The sequence below is a fragment of the Sarcophilus harrisii genome, chromosome 1, assembly GCF_902635505.1.
Source record: "Sarcophilus harrisii chromosome 1, mSarHar1.11, whole genome shotgun sequence".
NCBI lineage: Eukaryota > Metazoa > Chordata > Mammalia > Dasyuromorphia > Dasyuridae > Sarcophilus > Sarcophilus harrisii.
This window is the reverse complement of record NC_045426.1, coordinates 361808830-361828987: the sequence shown is the minus strand read 5'-3', so window position 1 is coordinate 361828987 and position 20158 is coordinate 361808830. Positions and strand designations below refer to the sequence as shown.

At 37.3% G+C, this 20158-nt stretch overlaps 1 protein-coding gene across 2 annotated transcripts in view; it reads right to left on the bottom strand.

Annotated features, from left to right (window-relative positions):
* MYO5B (myosin VB) overlaps positions 1–20158 on the bottom strand; it is a 497816-nt gene that overhangs the window by 291037 nt on the left and 186621 nt on the right. For both annotated transcript variants that reach the window (XM_031945960.1, XM_031945961.1), the window contains exons 3-4: positions 8004–8175; positions 4953–5097 (exon numbers count right to left, since the gene is read on the bottom strand). In XM_031945960.1, coding sequence (XP_031801820.1) covers positions 4953–5097; positions 8004–8175 — 317 coding nt within the window. The remainder of the gene's footprint in view (positions 1–4952; positions 5098–8003; positions 8176–20158) is intronic.

The window sequence follows — 20158 nt, the reverse complement described above, 5'->3', positions numbered from 1 at the left end:
AGGACGACAGGTACAAAAAAGGCACTTGCTTTGAATCAAATCAAAAACAAAAGCTCCATTTCTTAGTGTACCTGAACTAAAATTGCCTTACATACATTCAAACTGAAGGCCAACCTAAAGTCAACTCCCTCCTCCTCATCTCTCAATTTCCACTCCCATCTCTTCTTATTAGTCACAGCTCAGAAGAAAAGCACAAAGCAACACAGGACAGATGGGTATGGGGAGAAACAGGGAGTGGGCATGGAAGTGATAACGTACCATAAAGCAGAGTAATTTACATTAAAGTTCTTTCCTATCTCTCCCACCACCTTTCTCTCAATATTACCCAACAAGGCAAAAGCAAAAAATCTACCCTCCCACTCCCCAAATGGTTCAATAAAGAATTAAATGTCTAATCATGTGACCATTTTCTATTATTAATAAAGGTGAAAAATTCACCTATGCTCAATCCTCAGAAGCATCTGGAAATCCAGTATTACAAAAGAAATGGAGGAAAGACAGACATAAAATTTAAGAGCCGGATGAGATCTCAAGACCACTGCATCTCTCTGTGGTACCTCCTCTTTTGACAAAGGTCTGAGAATACATTATTTAGCTCACCGCCAATAATGCTTTATGAGCCCATTGACATTTATAAAATGTTTTAAGTTTGCAAAATATTTTATATAAACTGAGCTTCATTTCAGTCTCAATAACCCTATGAAACAAGTAACGTAAGAATTATTTCCATTTCATAAGTAGACAAACTGAGCTTCAGAGAAGTTAACTGATTTTATTAGGGTCACAATATTAGCCAAATGCCAGATATGGAACTGGAACCTAGATCTTTCTAAGTCCATAATTTTCTGGGGGTCATAGGACAAAGTACTCCCACCCCTCAAGTCTCAAATACAATTATTAAATGTTGTCCATTCAACTTCCACAAAATCTCTAGCATCTGGCCCATGCCTCCACAAATACACATTCAACATTTTCCAATGGTTCCCTATGCTCTTGAAAATCAAATATAAACTCCTTATTTGGAATTTAAAGCTCTTTACACATTGTTCCTTCCTATTTTTGCAGGCTTTTTACACATAATATTCCTCAATACATTGTAAGACTCTGGCATAACAGATCACTTGTTCAACAACAATATTCCATCTTCTATCTCCAAGTTTTTTAATGAAAACTAAAATATACTTTTTTCCTTATGTCTGCCTTTTGCAACTTTCAGTTTCCTTTGAGATTCCACACAAGCTTTACCTTGTATAAGCAATTTTTTCTTATAACCCCCAACCTTTTTTATAATATCAACCTTGTTGTTGATGAGGAATTTTCTGTCTCAGTCTTCATGACTCTGTTTGGGGTTTTCTTGGCAAAGACACTGCAGTGGTTTTGGAGTCCTTCTCCAACTTACTTTACAGATGAGGAAACTGAGGCAAAGTTAAATGACTTGCTCAGGATCACACAGCTAGTAAATGTCTGAGGCCAGATTTGAATTCAGAAGAGAGAATTCTCCTAACTAACTTCATGACTCATTCCAGATCCAGTGCCCCAGTCACTGTGCCCTAAACACCTTGTACTGTTTTGTAAATATTACACACATGCACACACAGACATTTTTATAATTAGACATGCTGCCTCCTTCATTAGAATAAAAGCTCCTTAAAGGTGAAAACTGTTTCATTTTGTCTTTGAATTTTCAAATCAAAGTATACTACCTAGAACATAGCAACTGATTAACAAATGTGTGTGCACTGACTGAAAATTTAAAAAGAAAAAAAAAACCATATTTGATATTATAACACAATATTTTATACCCATAATTCCCCACCTCTAAAAATAAGAAAAGGTAGTAAAAGCCTTAATTATAATTATAGTATTCATTTTCATTTTGTTTTTCTTTTTATCTACCTTGTTTTAGCCATTGTATCAATTGTTTTCTTGGTTCTTCTGATCACTCTGCATTGATTCATATAAGCTCCTTACATATCTCCGAATTCTTCATTTTTATGGGGGATAAGATTCAATTACAATTTATACTTAATTTACTTAGTTATTCCACAACTGATAGGCATATTTTTTGTTTAAAGTTCTTTGCTAGCCATAAAAAGCATTGCCATGAATATTTTTGGTCTATATGAGAATTCTTACTGTCTTTGTTCTCTTTGGCATAAAAGTCTACTAATAAGATCTTTGTTTTAAAAAAAAAAAAAAAAAAAAAGTATGGGCTGCCTGCTATTTGTCACATATAAGACTATCTCCCATCTCCACCTTTTGCACTGGCTGTCCCTTCTGCCCGGAATGTACTTTCCCTCACCTCTGTCTTTGAATGCCTGATTTAATTCAAGACTCTATTGCAGGTCTACTTTTTATATGCAAGCCTTTCATGATTATTACACAGATTAACATCTCCCTCTTAAAATATCTTCTGCTGATTTTATATATAAAGGAACAAGAATGTCAAAGTGGATAGAGTAGGCCTCAAAGCTAGAAAGTCTGGATTTAAATTCTGCCCCAGACCAATATTGTTTATGTAACCCAGTGCCCTCTCAGTATTCTGGACAGCACTCAAAGATGAAAAGTTGCAGGTGTTGACCTGCACAGGTATAGGGAGTTGTCATATTGGGAAGTTCCCTAGACAAATGAAATCACACATCTAGTCTCTCTACTTGTCCCAATAATTTTTACATATACATGTTATTTATTTATTAGATGGTAAGATTCTTAAAGAGAGAAAATGCTTCACATTTATCTTTCTATCTCCAGACTTAGCACAGTCCTGGCACACAGTAGGCATTTAATCAGTGTTTTCTGATTGACTGTTTTCTGATTATAATTCTAAATTTCATTCCAGAATGATTACACCAATGTACAGCTTTACCAAGTATATTAGTGTGCCTGTGTTCCCACAACCCTTCCAATGTTAACTTTTTTTTTCATTTTCTCCCTCCTTTAAAAAAAAAACAAAAAACTTTCTGGATGTGAAGTAAAACATGAATTACACTGATTCAAACAGCTTTTATTATTATTGATTTGGAGTCATTGCCCATATATTTGTTAATGATTTGCAATTCTTATTCTGAGAACAGTTTGTTCATACCATTTGATGATTTATCTATTGAGGAACAAAGTAATATTCCTAAAGCACAAGCAGGACCATGTACTTCCTTGTTCAACACTCTCCTTGTGTCAACACAATGCTATCAAAAAGCCAGCATGGTTTCATCAAGAACAAGTCCTGCCAGTTTAATCTGATTTCTTTTTTGGATAAAAATAAACCAGTAGATGAGGGGAATGATGTAGTTTACCTAGATATTAACAAAACATTATTTTAGACTATTCTCATGTCAAATATAGAGAGATGTAGATTAGATAATTATAGTCATGTGTATTCAAAATTGGTTCATTCATTCAAAGAAGATTGTCAATGGTTCTGATGAAAAACCTAAGCAATCTATGTTTGGTCTTGTAATGTTTAATATACTTGTCAATGATTTCAATAAACACATAAATAGTACACTCATCCCTTTTGCAAATCATCTCAAACTGGAAGAAACAGCAAACATGCTTAATGACAGAGCTAGAACCAGAAAATCTCTTAAGAGGCTAGAGCATTGGATTGAATCTAATAATATGAAACTCAATAGGGTTAAGTGCTTAGAATAGTTCCTGGCACAAAGTAGGTATTTTAAAAACGTTTATCTGACTACTGACTATAAAATAAAGTCTTACACTTAAGTATGAGAAGAAAAATCAGCACCAAAAGCATGAATTAGGAAAGGCATGGTGAGATAGCAGTTCTGAAAAAAACAAACAAACAAAAAAAGATCTAGAGGTTTTAGGGGACTATAATGTCAATATGAGTTAGCAGTGTCGGGGGCGGGGGGCAGTAAAAATGAAATGATTCTAATTCTTACTATTAATTAGGTTTTTTTATTCTCTTGATTTTGCTATTAGTTTTGAATTTAGTTATTCTGTAGCTATAATAAAATAGCCTTTTAAATCCCCAACTTCATAACTCATAATAAAATGTTATAAATCAATTAAGAAAAATGGTAAAATGACCTTTTCCCAATGGAAACTTTTGTTTGTCTGAATAACATAAACCCAGAACCACTAGCAGCATGTACTTACACAGATAAACCATTTTCCCCCTTACAATCTCTTCCTCCCCTCCCTAGACATATCAATGAGTGATACCCATTCAAGAAGTAAACACTGTCAGCCATAAGAATGCAGCTTCAGAGTGTTAACTCCAGTTAGTACTTTTGATAAATTACTAATGGAGCCAAGTGCTCTACTTCATATGCAGCAAGCTTGAGACAAGAATTGAGCTCCTTTTTCATTGAAGAATCATGTCAATCCTTCATACATTCAACTATTCTCAGGAGAGTTAGATTCTTTATTTTCGGCACACCTGGACTCAGAAATCATTTCATTTATCCATTAATTTTAACAACAACAACAAAAACCCACAGTATTTTCCAAATCACTTGCAACTTGAGGACATAATCTAAGAATATTATTTATTTCCAAGAGCTGCTATAGCTAAAAACAGCTGTTGAGTCAAAAAGGTTAAGAGAGGAAAATCCAACATTAAATTTCATATCCTTAGAAAGTGAGTCCTCTTAAACCAAAAATTAAGGAAAAGGATCAATAAGGAAAAAAGGAGGTGAAATCTTAGGAGTATGCTATCTTCTTGGTAATCCTTCTACCTAATTTATGCCTTTGGGGAAGACAACCATCTCCAAATGGTTGTCCAAATGGCTATCAACAGATCTCCAAACCTGTCCTCAGCCTAGACAGAAGATGGAAGGGATTGACAAGGACTAAGAACTGCATTGTTGTAGTTTTGACTTTTCCAACCTGGGCAGTGGTGTTAGGATGAAGTAGAGGGCATCTAATGAATAGAAAATGATTAAGTGTTTTCAGCACTGAAACAGATCACATCTTCATCTGTTCCTCACCTGGCCATCTGCTTGTAGGCTTCTTCTGCCACTGCAAAGATGTGAGGATCTATGTCTCCCATGTTTTGGCCACTATAGGCATATATGACATCTTGTCCATAGATTGGCAACTGCTCATAGGGGTTGATGGCAACAAGCACAATACCTGCAATATAAAAAGCAAGTGGGATTAGGCAGAGCTGTCCAAGGCTTTATCCAGATATACCAGGGCATGTGAATCAGTCTCTCCACAGAGCTCAAAATTGGGAAGACATTAATTGTTTTGTATGTATATATCTTCTCAATTACATAATGAACTTCTTATGGGCAGAAATTTTACTTCTTTAGCTTCTATGTATTTTATACCGTGACTAACCTCACCCCCATTCCCATCTTCACCCTAGTTCTTATCATCATGCTGGGAAGTTAAGAGATTTTAACCTAAACATATTTTTATTGGACTTTATTGTCATTTTGTCTGACTAAAGAACAGAATGCAAAAGAAATGTTGATGTAGATTTTCAGGTTTTTTTCAAAGACAGGTAATCATACATCAGTTAACCTTAAATGTTCTATTGGTATAAAAATTATAACAATTCAGAAATATTAAAGTATTAGGGATAGCACTTTAAAGTTTAAACAAATAAGTCCTTTTGGTTTTAACCTTTGATTGATGAAAAAACTGTAATATTCAAATCCACTTTCCTAACTCAATAAGCATAGGTATACTAGTAAATAGAACTACTCCTTTGATGAATGAGGACCTCATAATGTCCCAGATTCATAATTCTGAAAGTTGATGATCATGGGGTTATAAAAGGAAAAAACACAAGACACTGAGTTAAAAGTGTAGTGACTCCAGAAAAAGCCCTCAAAGTCTTTTTTTTTATTTTAAATTGTTATAAAACTCTGACAACAATTCATTTTGTTTTAATTTGCTTCTTGTTTATCTTTCATGGGCTGGGAGAAGAGGTGACTGACCAGGAGATTTAACAGATATGCAAAAAGTCTGAGGGAGGGAACTCTCTCTACCAATAAGGATGTAACCTCTTTAATTTAGTTTTAGAGAGTTCTCTGGGTCACGGAGAAGTTAAGTGACTTATCCAGAATAACACCGTATATAGGAGGTGAGACTTTACTTCAGGTCTTCCCTGTCCTCAAAACTTGCTCTCTAACTATTATACTGCTCCTTCTTTACCTATGTAAAAGAGAGAGGGAAATGGGGGGTGAAAACTGGTACCGGATAGTAGTGCTTTTATTGTATTTGAAATAAGACCCCATCAGCTTTCAGTCAGCTTGGGGAGAATCTTATTTTACCATTTGGAAAATGTCATTACAAATGCCATGCTATGTAGATCTAATTACAGCTGCTCCATGGGGAAAAAAAAATCCTAATTTAGTAGGTGTTACTGTAGACAATGGTGAAAAAAATATAAAAGGGGCAAAAGTCTGAAAAGGCCCAGGCATAATCCAGGATGTTAAACAAAAGGAAGATTCAGAAGCAATGACCAAAATTCCTCTCTCTATTCCCTTGAAAATTTAATAAATTGCTCTCTTCTCTTTGGCTGTCCCCTACTACTAGAGTCTATTCCCACTTCCTTGAGCAGCTAGGTGGTGCAATGGATAGAGCACTGGGCTTGGAACTGGGAAGGATCATTTTCATGAATTCAAAACTAGCCTCAGACACTTACTAGTTGTGTGACCCTGGGCAAGTTTCTTCACTCTGCTTTAGTTTCCTCATCTGAAAAATGAGTTGGAAAAGGGAACGGCAAACCACTCTAATAACTTTGCCAAGAAAACCCCAAATGAAGAGTCAGACATGACTATAATGACTCAACAATGACAATATCCCCTCCTCACCTCTATTTCTCAAACTCTCTTAACATCCTTCAAAGCTTAGATCAAGAGCCACCACCTACAGAAAGTCTATACTGACCCCCCATAGATAATTCATATTTGATTACCTTTGTATATGTTGTTTTCCCTATCCCCTTAATAAAAAAGCTCCTTAGGGGCAGGAACTGTTTCTTTTTCTTTTCTTTTCTTCTGACTTTATATCATTTAAATCACATATAATAGTAGTCATAATAATAATAACCATCATTTATGCATTTATGTAGTACTTTATACATTTATATGGTATAAATTTTGTTTGCAAAATGTTTTAAACATATTAATTTACTTTATCTTCACAATAATCCTGAAAGGGAGATGCCAGCTATTATCATTCTCATTTTACAGATGAGGAAACTGATGATGTTGAATGACTTGGCAAGGGACACACAGTTCTTAAGTGTCTAAAACCAGATGTGAACTCAGATGTTTCTGCTTGCAGATCCGATATTCACTCTATCCATTGTGTCACCTGACTGCCCTTAGACATGTTCATATATATTAGTTGAATGATGCTTACTGATGTTAAGCTACTTGAGGGCCAAGATTGCATCCTGCTCTCATTTTTCCCAATGCCTAACACTGAGTTTTTATACTCAGCATACAGGTAACGAATTGATTCATTATGGTAAAGGGGCAGAAGAAAAAAAGAAGAGAGGAATCTATACTCCAGATTGTGGTGGATTAAGGAACTGAAAAGAAAGTCAATCCCTCTAGTCTTTCTCATATGGAATATTTGTCTTGTGGCTTCACTGAGAATGGTTACGGCCATCTTCCAGTGTCTTCCTCCTCCTACTCTCACAGAAGAACAAACCCAAATCTATCAATAGCTAGAGTAGGAGTAAAACACACTAATGCAAACGCCTGCAATGTCCTTAGTCTCCTTGCAATTTCAAGTACTGGACCTGAGCAAATCCCTTCATGGGATTTGGTTCATGGACCTGTTTCTTCATTTGTTGAGCAATTAATAAAGACAATCATTCCCCAGGGATGCAAGAAAGGTTAATTGAGTAATGTGCACTGATTATAAAAAGGTTTCTGATGAGGGATGCTCATCAAATACAACAGGAAAATTAGCATTGTTGCCAAACTAGAGTTTAACACTTCTCATTTTAATGATATAAAATCATCACAAACACAAGCATATGCACATTGCCCAAATACTAGCACCCCACTTACCACAATAAGTGTAGATATGGTTCGACTCCAAGAAACGAACTTTTAAATTATGCAAAACTGCAGGTTCATGAAGATAACTAAGAGCTGTTAGGTCATTTTCTCCCACCAGGATATCTGGATTTCGTAAGAAGGGGAGTTGGTTGCTATTGAGATCAATCGGGTATTCTTGGATCTAAAGAAATACAAGTTATAGACACAGAAAAAGTAGTTAATTAATTCGCCTAGAAAGCACTGGGCACAGCATGATGCCCTGTGAAGTTATCTAACTCAGCTACTTAACTTGCACACGATTACAAGTGATTACTATGACCAATAGCAAAATGCTTTGAGGAACCAGAGACAAGGCCATAACATCTATCCTGTCATAAGAACCATCCCAAATGAAGTCTTCAGATGCTGAGAGAGAGCTTATAGATAATCCATATGGGTATCCCTGTTGATTACAACTCAGGAAGCATGATGTTCGTTTAAAAAGTGCTCTGGGACAGAAGAAAGGCCAGAAAGAAGAATAGGAAAGCAGGATAGGTTTGAGAGGCACTGCCTAAATGTCTTATACACTTAAAAAGAAAAGTAAGCTGCACATAAGAAAGAAAAATCTTTTGTTTGCTTTTCAATTCTACTAGATATATGGATAAGTCCATTTTATTAATTTGTTTGTTGTTGTTAAATTCAGAAAAAAATTATTAAAATATACATATATTTTAAAATAGGCAAATGCTGTAGGCTCCTTTTCCTTTTTAGTCCAACATGTCCTCTCTGGGATATATCCTCTACATTTTATGGATAAGATAGTCAAGCCTTTCCATTTTAAAAATAAGAAAGCTGAGACCCAGGAATACAAATGCTTGGTTCAAAGAGTCACAAAGGCAGTGTCAGAGATACAGAGGTACAGCGTACCTAAGTACTCATCTGTTTTGAAACTCCTCAAAGTTGGTATTTGAAACACTTTGACAAGAAAAAAACAGTTTCAGGACTTGATGCTTGCTCTATGCTTATTATTCTTGGTTGTTATCTTGGTTGAGAAGTAAGAATATGAGCAGATCCCTGCTACTATTGCCCTTGGTCAAATGCAGTTCCCCCCCCCCCCCCCCCCCCCCGCCCAAGGAAGGCTGTGATGACAGGACTGTCAGGGGAGAGCCCCGATGCTAAGACTGTGCACCTTGGCTGGGAGGATGGCTTGGATGGGCAGTTGCTGCAGGATGATGTGGCTGCAACATATAGTCTCCAAAGCTCCCAAAACAGTAGTGCTGGAAGGGGCATGAAGAGGCCAGCATGCACACCAAGAAGAGAATCAGCAGGAACAGGGGCAGGAGGAGCCCAGGTGGAGGCTGCTGCCATGGAGAACTCCTGGCACCCTGAGCCCAGATGGTGGCCAGATCCCCAGGCTGTGGAGAGCGCAGGACCATGGCTCCAGCTCCACATTCAGGCTTCCCTCACTCTCTTAAGGAAGCTTGTACAGCTTGGGGTGGATGGAGAGTATAAAGGTCCTGGTTCCTTTCAGAAAGTGATTTTGGTCAAAAAGTAAGAGCCCGGCTGGGCTGAGCTGCTCACTTGCTTCTCTGTAGCTGGAAGCCCCACTTGCCCCTTTGGGAATTGGGTAGGGAAGGATGGTCTGGAGATATACTCCTTTCAGGAAAAATTTGTTTGGTATTCATTGTTTTCTGGAACCAACTAACAACAAGAACTGAGATACCACTGTACTTACACACGAAAAGATGAACAGAATCTGCAGTATGTTGAACTTGATATGTTGAACAGGATTGTTTATTTTCTTATTAGTTTCTGGTCACTCTCTCATTCTGGATACTCTCTTCTCTAGGTTTTTGAGACACTAGCCTTACTTGTTTTATCTATCTGACCATTTCTTCTCTTTTATTTATTTCTCACTCACACTACCTCCTCTGTGTGTGACTCTCAAAGCACTGTTGGGCCCTCTTCTCTTCTTGTAACCCCATCAACTCCCAAGGTTTGAATTATTGTCTCTGTGAAGATGACTAATAAATAGTATAGTAGTTTCTACTCTGAAAGCTCCAGTCTCACATCATCAATTGCCTATTGAAATTGAATGTCCTGAAATAAATCAAGCTCAACATATATAAAACCAAACCCTATCTTCTCCCCCCAAAGAATAAATTGAACCTTCTTGAAAACTTTACTATTTTGGTCAATGGCAACACCATTCTTCTAGTGTACTGCAATTATAATCTTGACATTATTCTTGATTTCTCACTTTCCTTCAACTATGTATCCAATTAAAGTAGTTGACAAATCTTGTCCTTTTTTAAGCCCACAACATCTCCTATGTGTTCTCACACCTTAATTCAAGACCACATCTACTCTTGCCCTACGTGATGACAAAGGTTGCTAATTGGCCTTCCTGACTCAAGTCAACCAAGCATATTTTTTACACTGCCACACAAATCTAACCATGTAATACGCCCCATTCAATCAATTCCAACAAAACTCTGCTACTTAGCTTTTGATGTCCTATACTGTGTGGTCCCACCTTCTCCCACACTCTTCAGACAAGCAAAAATTACCTCTTCTTTGTTTTTCAAAGCAACATTTCCCTCTGCCTTTGCTATAAACATTCTCTTCTCTCCTTCATTCCCTTTCCTTCTTCAAGTCTCATATTAAGCACCAACTTCTCTCTATATGAACCCTTTTCTTATCTCCCAAATACTACTGCCCTGTCTCTCAAACTACCTTGAATTAAACTAGTATTATTTGTGCATACATATACATACACACACATACACACACACACAAACATACTGTGAGAGAGACATATGTACTTGTTTTTTCCTGGAAGAATGTAAGATCTATGTAAGTAAGAACTGTTTCCTTCTTCATACATCTACCTCTGATGCTTTGTTCAATGTCTGACATACTGATGGTACTTAATAAATACTTGATTGAATAGAAAAATGTATAGTTTCTCTGTCCCATTCCCAAACCATGTCCCTATAACTATTGCTCAGATGTACTTTGGAGTAATCCATGGGAAATCTAAATGGCTTCCCCCAATTGAGGGGAACTTTTTTGAGGGCATCTTTTTGTGCCATGGACCTCTTTGGTAGAATACTAAAGGCTATAGAACACTTCTCATAAGGATTGTGTCCTATATTCACAACGAAGGAAATGTCAAATTTTTGTTGGAAATTAGTGAAAATAAAAATGCATTTTTCCCATTCAAGGTCACAGAATCCCTGAAATCTATCTATAGTTAAGAAACCCTGCTCTAAATGGAATCGTCAAAAAGGTAATTCTATTAAAATGATTCCAAATTACTAAGTTAATCAGCTTTAAGTAATACCATCACACTACCATAATGCTTTTCCATGAATAATATATTTTTTAAAATATCCACTTAATAAAAATATAAAATAAACATCTCTGACAAAGCAGGGCTTCCAGATGATTTCAATGGCATAAAAAGTAGGCTTACTCCCCCTCAATATGATAAAAGAGCAGTGAAGCAAGGAATTTTTATATGTCAGAATTCTAGAACTCGTAGAATTATTCAGAAGGGACTCTAATCTATATCCAAGTCTCTTCCTGGACAGAAGGATGTCTACTTTTCCACAGAAGGTCTCCAGGAAAGGGAATTTCCCAAGTTCCCATCTGTCCTTCCTGAATGCTTCTTTTTCAGATACCAGCACAGAATGTGGATTACAGGATCCTACTTGACCATCCTTACATCCAACATAGGGGGTAGGGCAGCTGTAATTCTGTCTTTTTTTTAGATGCCTTTCTTCTTGTTTCTATCAAAAACATACATTATAGGAAAATTCCAAGCAAATTCATGAAAAGAGGGTCTAAGGAAATGCTAAGGTCACGAGCTCTATCACATTGACATGGAGGCAAAAACTGTACAAGTCAGCTGAAAAGAGCTAAAAACCTGCCAGCTAAGCATATGAAGCTAGGAGGAAAAAGAAAAAGACATAAGAACAGGTTTTTCCTTAATAGGAAATTGATTGTAAGACTGTCACTAGTTAAATCGACTATAAATCAATATAAATCAAACCAATATGGTTTATTTGAAAAGTAAGAGTTTTTCAAAATAACTGATGATCACAAAATCAGATACTATGGAACTTTTAGGAGCCAGAGACAAAAAAAAAAAAAAAACCTGAGACATTTGTACAAATCATTTGACTCTTGGAATCGGAGAAATGTTCAATGACAAGATCAACAAAACTGGAAACTCTTAAATATCTACCAGTGGTTTCAATCCCTTCTTCTATTCCCTACTACTAGTTGTGGGGCAAACCAGTGTGGGGTAGGAAGAGAGAAGGGAAAGAAGAAAGACTAGGAAGGACATTTGGCCTGAGGAGATAAGAAACTATGATAGCTTAAACTATGGGGCAAGAATATTTAGTGTTGTTATTAAAGTGAGAGCATACGGAAGTCTTGCCATATTAATGTCAACCAATGCACCGCATGAAAGCTCAATTTTCCCTTGTTAATAAGTGAATTTTTACAAAGGCTAGAAAAGCATTTGTTAAATTTTGCATGTGTGTGTATGTATACGTCCATATCCATGTTATGTTTTCAATTATATCAGTTTTTAGGTATTCTACTTTATTTTTAAACATGTTAACTGTTTTATTATGACTGATATTATGAAAGCCTCAAAAGCCAGAAATAGTTTCACATCTCTAGAAAGGCCTACTCTTGGAACACTGATGTTAAGTGGGTAGGACATGAAAGTACTTGGTGTGAGTGAGTAGGTCTCTGAGCCAAATACATTTTTCAATGCTTCATGCCTATTTCTGTATTTCTTTTGGTGTAGAAAACTGTGAGTTAACTGCATTTTCAAGGCCACAGTTTGCCATGTAATGTAGGACAAATCACAAGTTTTTAGGGGGCTGGTCAGTGGAACCTACAATTCTTTCAAGCTACAATACTATCATTTTAAACTTGCTGATACATGTTTACTTTGTGCATTGTGAGGAAGAGGAAGAAGGTAGAAGAGGAGGAAAAAGGTTGGAGGGAGGAAGGAAGAGGGGGAGGAAAGGAAAGATAAAGGAAAAAAAGAAAGAAAGAAAAATGAGAAGAGGGACGGGGAAGGAAGAAGGGAGAGAGGATAAGAAAGATGCAGAAGGAGAGAGTGGGGAAGAGAGAGATCAGGAAGGTGGATCAATGAGAGGAAAAAACTAAAAAAGGTAAATCTTCCAGTTAATAAGAAAAAGCTTCTAAGACTGGTCTCTCCATAAGTTCCCAGCACAGGAGTAACTCTAAATCAGTATGAGATAGGCAATAGAAATTACAATGTCTTAGAAATCAGGGAAACTGGGACAGTTAGATGATGCAGTGGATAGAGCACCAGCCCTGAAGTCAGGAGGACCTGAGTTCAAATCTAAAGAAGGGAGGAAGGAAGGGAGGGAGGTAGGGAGGAAAGGAGGGAGGGAAGAAAGGAGGGAGGAAGGAAGGGAAGGAAGGAGGGAGAGGAATCAGAGAAACTTCAAATCTTGGCTCTGCAAATTCATGGAAGACAAAGTTGTATTTTTTCTCACACCCTTCATGGTACCAAGACACTTAATTCTGGACCCCATAATTTCATTACTGTGATTAACTCCTCCCCCAATGCTGATCAAAATTTTCTCCCCTTGCCTTATCGAGAATGTCTTTGTTGGGAGTTTGTAGAAACACTTAGTACTCTAATACAGCTCTCAAAAGCCATCTAGTCCATATACCTTAATTTAAGATTTGCCCAAAGTCACACAGGTAATAAATATCAGAAATGAGATTTGAACAAAGGGCTTCTAAATGATCTTTCCACCATCCGATACTATCTTCACCAGTTATGTGTGTACTACAGTGTAGATGAAAAAAATGCATTCCCTCATAGTGCTCTTCCTAGCGGTGGGCCTCTCTAAACACCAGCACTTAGATCAGTGTCTGGCACATGATAGGTACTTACGAATTTTATGCCTTTTGCCTGTCTTTGTTCCCCTTTTCCTAGTTCCAGCAGAAAATAGTCACTGGTCTAATATTTAAAAACTCTTCCAGTTTACATTCAGCATAGGCTTTTAGAATTAAGGGTCCCCTTAAATTCCCAAAGAAGCATCGAAGCACTTAGTGGAGGTTAAGTTCATAGCAAAAACTACATATTGGTGATCAACACAGTCTTACTGATTTGGGGTTGTTTCTCATTTGCAGAAACACTAACACATTCAACTCTCTAAGGAAGCCCCCAAAGTGTCTCTGGGGAAGGTATGCTCTCCACATTTTCTTACCTGCCTGCTAGGTTTCTCAAATTTGTTAAGTTCTTCCAGAAGAAAAGTAATTGGTCTTCCTTTTCTGTATTTTCAACCCTATGTATTCTATTCATCACCCTGAAGCAGCAAGGAACCAAATGCAATGAATGCAAACTCCTGATAAAGTGCCTGACCATCAGGCAATGGCTAAAGGAGATTGTTGGTAAATTTATTATAACCCGAATCACAGGAGCATAAAAATCTTCAGTCATAGCTCATCTTCCCAATCTCAGTTTAGTACAGGGAACTTGGAATATTGCCTGTTCAGACTCATGGGCTCTCAATTTAAACCATCTTGTTATATTGCAGCAATGGACAGCTTACACTGATTCTTTTGTAAGACAGAAGTCATTTACAGTAGAGAACTTAAATCCAGAATTTTAAATCTCTTCTCCAGGAGAACATGAAGGTAAACTATGGGGGTAATACTACCCAAACCACTCAGGGACTGAGAGAATTGAAGAAAAATGGAAATAAGGTTCAATCAATATCTAGAAAGTATAGAGTGCCTTTTTACTGGTGCACGAGTTTTGGTGAAGAAATGAGTAATACAGTGAAAAGGACACTGGAATTAGGACAACCAGAAACTTCTCCTACTCTCTAAAAACAACTCATGTTTGTAGTGCTTCAACTTTTACAAAGGGCTTTTCTCACTATAATCCTGTGAGAAGGGTAATGTAAATACTAAAGGGAATACCCTCAGGAAGGAGGGATGACTTCTCTAAGGTCACAGATACTGAGGGACAGGGCCAAGACTTAAAAGAAAGTCTTTGGAGGTTAAATTCAATACACTTTCATGGAAATGTAAAGCTCTGTAGCCTTAGATAAGCCAAATGTCCTCCCTAGGTCTCATTTTCCTCATCTTAAAATGAGAAAGTTGGTCCAGATGATCTCTTACCATTGATCCCACCCACATCTGAAATATGATGATTCCATACAATATGGGACCTTATGGCCTCTCACCTAGACTATTGAAATAGCCTCCTAATTCATCTCTGTATCCTCTTTATCTCTCTGCAGTCAAGCCTCCACACAGCTGTGAAATCACTATTTCTAAAGGTTAGATCTTCTTATGTCACCTACTCTATAAGCTCTTATGGCCCCCTCTTGCCTCTGGAATTAAAATGCACAATTCCTCTGGCTGGCACTGAAAGCCCTTCATAATCTGTCATCATCCTACATCTCTCTGTCTCTCTCTGTGTTTCTCTGTCACACTGTGTGTGTGAGTGTGTCTGTGTCTGCCTATTTGTCTCCCTCTCTCTCTCCCCCTTTCTTTCTCCTTCTCTCTCATTCCTCATCCCTTTCTCTCTCCCTGTCTCCCTCTCTTTCCCCCTCTCTCCCATTCCCTTCCCTTCCTCTCTTCTCCCCTCCCCTCTGTCTTTGATTCTCTCCCTCCAGCTTAGATGAATTGACCTACTTGTAATTTCCACCACAGAATACTCCATCTCCCCTCTCTGCCCTCTGCACAATTTGTCCCCATGCCTGGAATATGCTGCTCCCTGCTTTCTCCACTTTGTCAAATGCCTAGATTCTCTCAAACCTCATCTCAAGTACCATTTCCTACCACACCACTTGGTAGTAACATTCCTGAAGTTATCCTGAATTTATTCTGTATACATTCTGCATTTACTTATAAATGCACATCATTCCTCTTTAAGGAAAAAAAAAACTTTCCTTCTTATCCCTCATGACTAGCATACGTTAACAGCTTCATTTTTGTTGCTTGATTGAACCTGATGCTGGAGTACCTACGTTTAACACTGTTACCACTATCTCCTCAGTTCTTATCACAGGAATTTGAATAATTACTTCTGAATCAAATTGTAGGACTTTACCTTTATCACGATTATATAATTAATTCCTGGCTGAGGAGCTTCCAAAACCTCAATATAGGTTATGGTAATATTAGCAACAGTTTGCATTCATTCAGGTCTTTAAGATTTACAAGATCTTTTTCCTTGAAAAAAAACCCCATAAGGCGAGAAGTACAAATATTATCATTCCCATTTTACAAAGATGGCCCTGAGACTCACATAAGTTAAATGCCTCATCTAGGCTCACATCATTAGAGATAGACAATAAATATGTATCTGCACCTGTGAAGTAGTGCTTGGGGGGAACCTCTCCACCAAAGAAGGTCCAAATCCTGAGTACACAGACCCAGATACATGAGGAGGTTGATTCTAAGGTTCTCTAGTCCCAAATAGATTGAAAGGAGGCAGAGGGGAAAACAAGGAGTCTACATTTGACTTGGTGGTTATGGAACACTCTGGTGATACTTCTCCTGAAAGCTGTAGTGGTATATATCTCTTGTTTTCAAAGAGGAGCAGTGATAACCAGGATGATAGCTTGACTCATGTTAGAACTGGATTTCAGACAAAGCACCAGCCTCACTATCTTGCAGAGTGATTGAAGGGCAGTGGCAAGACAAAAATCAAGATGAGTGGAGATGGCCCAGGACCCAGTATATAATTTGGCATCTTCTATGTCTGACCAAGCTCTCAGCATTCTAGAGTACCTACATCAGGCACCTTCATAGTCATTCCAACAAAGTGTGTTCAAGTGCTCATTCTGCTGAGGAAAGTCATTATCTGCTTGGGGTAAACAATCCTCCTAACTCACCAACTGGTTTGAGATCTGTTGGCTATCTTCAGCCTAGGTTTAACCCAGTGGTTGAGATAGTTTTACTGGGATGTGGCTCTTTTCAGGACTACTCATTCATCTGTCATCCAAATCTCATCTGAGGTTCCAAGAAGCAGTGCTATGTAAGCATTCTATCATTGAGCCTTAGACCTAAAAACATCTTTACAGGTGATCAAGTCCATCCCCTAAGTGAAGCATGAATTCTGTCCCCAACCAACAACCAATATAGTCATCTAATCTGAAAACTTCGAGTAATCAAAAACTGCACTGTCCTCCTAACACAGCATATTTGTTTTTTGGATAATTTTAAGCATTAGATAATCTGCTTATCTTGTAGCTATATGTTTCCCTTTAATTTTTACTTATTTATCCCAATTCAACTCACAAAAGCTAAGGAGAAAAAGCCTAATCTTTCTTTCAGGGGAGGACTCTTTAAATATTTTGTGACAGCTGTCGTATCCCTATAATCCTCTTTTAGTCCAACCATCCTTGGTTTCTACAATGAATCCCTGTACTCTCTAGTTTTAAGTCGCTTCATCATTCTAATTACTTTCTTCTGAATTGATTCCAACTTGACAGTATCCTTTCTAAAAATGTGCTAATCAGCCATCAAATATTTTATGAAAATTCACAGAACACCAGAAGTACACATACACATGTGTGTGTGTGCATACAGCAATATTCATGGAATAATGATTATCAGTTTCATATATCTTTTATTATTTCATATATATATATAATTTTCTACTCTATATATGGAAAATGCTTTTTAATGGGTGTTTGGTTAAGTTCAAAAACGTTAAAAATTAATTTTTAAAAAACAGGGTCTGCAGAATTGATTGGAATGCTCAACCTGTGCCCCTGTCTAGGACAGAGAATGGCAAGATAATAGTCTCTATCACATGAATGGTACACTTCAATTAAGGTCATTTTAAAATACATTTGCTTTTTAGGATGTTACTTGTGAGTATTATGGAACTAAATCGAATTTCCCTCTTATTCTATTTGGATGGAGGAAAGTCAAGGAGGCAAGGAATTCTAGGATAACACCTAACAAAAAATGGAAAATCTTAGGGGTCCAATATTGGACACAGAGACAGAATAAGGGAAATTTTCAGGAATCATCAAGATAAAAAAACAGATGATTATAGAAAAGAGTAGAAATTAGTGGTGCCAACCTGAGGGGAAGGGCAGGATCCTGTCCTTGGATTTTATCAATGACTTGAATGAAAACAGCTGGCATGTTTATCAATTTTGTGAATGATATGAAGCTGAGAAGCATGAAGCATATAGGGAGATGCTAGATGAACAGAGTCATAATACAGAAACATCTTGACAGGCCGGAGTGATGGCCCAATGTAGGAAGATGAAATTTAATAGGAATAAATGTAAAGTCCTGCACTTTGACAAGTGATTTTTTAAAAAACTAAATATAGAATAGAAAAAATGTGTCTAAATGGTAGCTTATATTAGACACACACAGACACACACACACACACAGTCGTACCTGGGATTTTTTGGTAGATGTTAAATGCCATATAATTCAAATATATAAGGGACAGCCCCAAATCTCATCTTCTAAAACACAATCACTTCCCTTTCAAGAAGCTCCAATGATTCCCTCCTGCCTCTAGAATAAAACACAAATTCCTCTGCAATTTGAAGAACCTTTACAATTTCATCCTACCCTCTTTCTAAGCTGATCTCACACATGATATTCTAACCAAATTTACTCTTTCCATTTGACATTCCATTTTCTGTCTCTTCATCTTTGCACAGATCCCTCCCTCTCTACCCCTGCCTCTTCAAGACCAGAGCTCGCCTCAGGAGCCAAATAAAGTATCACCTTTCCTGGGCCCTTCAGCCATTCTTGATGGTCAGTGCTATATTCATATTAATGCCTATGTATTTTCTATTTAGCTTATATTTGTTCCGCCCCCCTCCCCACTCTAGTTCTTGCCTCTACAGTAGCATGTAAGCTTCTTAAGGGCAAGAACTGTTTTATTTGTATCTCAGGGATTAGCCCATGTCTTAAGCACATACAAACAGAGAGATCTCAGAGTAAATAGAGGGGCAGGCTCAAAATCAGGGAGACCCACATTCAAAACCTGAGTCAGACAATCCCTAGAAATATAATCCTGGGTAAACCACTTAACCTCTCTATATTTCAGTTTCCTCATTTGTAAAATGAAAATAATAATAATATCCACTTCATAGGATTATTGTGAGGATCAAATTAATAATAATAATGAAAGGTATATAATGTCTACTATGTACCTAGCATTGTGCTAAGTGCTTTACAAATATTATCTCCTTTGATCCTCACAACTCCTGGGAGGTGCTATTATGATCCCCATTTTATAGAGGAGAAAACTGAAGCTAACAGAACTTAAATGACTTCCCAATATCACATAGCTAGGAGGTGTCAGAAGTGGGATTTGGACTTGTCTTCCTGACTCTGGGTATGCACATACCACTTAGCCACTTAATCATAAAGTGCTGTATGTGTATATGTGTGTATGTACATATTCCAGTATGTTTATATGTGTGTATATATTATCTATCACTATTGTTATTAATGCCATTATTAAGCACTTAATAAATATTTCCTGTGGCTGATAACACCAGAAAGAAAGAATTTAGAGCTGAATTAAAGAGACCTCAGAACTTCCAATGACTCCAATCCTGGAATTTTACAAATAAGGAAACCAGCCCAAAGACATTACAAGACACTAGAGGGACACCCAACTAGTAAATTTTTACCCTAGGACTTGAACCCCAATTTTCTCCAATCAGTCCAGTGCTCCTTATACTGTAACACACTTTCTCTCAATCAAATGGCAATTACAACATTCTCAAACAATTAGATAAAGGCCAGACTGAGCCAGCAGGAAGGAGTAAGAAAAAAAAAGATACATCTTAAAGGAGCAAATGAAGGAAAAATCTTTATTTACCACTTACCAACAGGTCAGGCACTTTGTTACTAGTTATAGATAAAATATAAAAGATAAGACAGACCCTGGCTTCAAATAGCTTATTTTCTAATACAAGTGAGAACATATCTACAGTGGAATGGTTGCCAGGAAAACATAGTCTATGGAGCCACAAGGATGCTGAGACATCCATAGGGCAATCATTTGAAATGTTCTTGCCAGAAGCAATGCTATTTGTTAATTAGATTAGTGTGCCCAGAACAAGGTGGGGGGGGGGGGAGTGGAGTGTATATGAAAGGGGTAGGGAAGATGTACA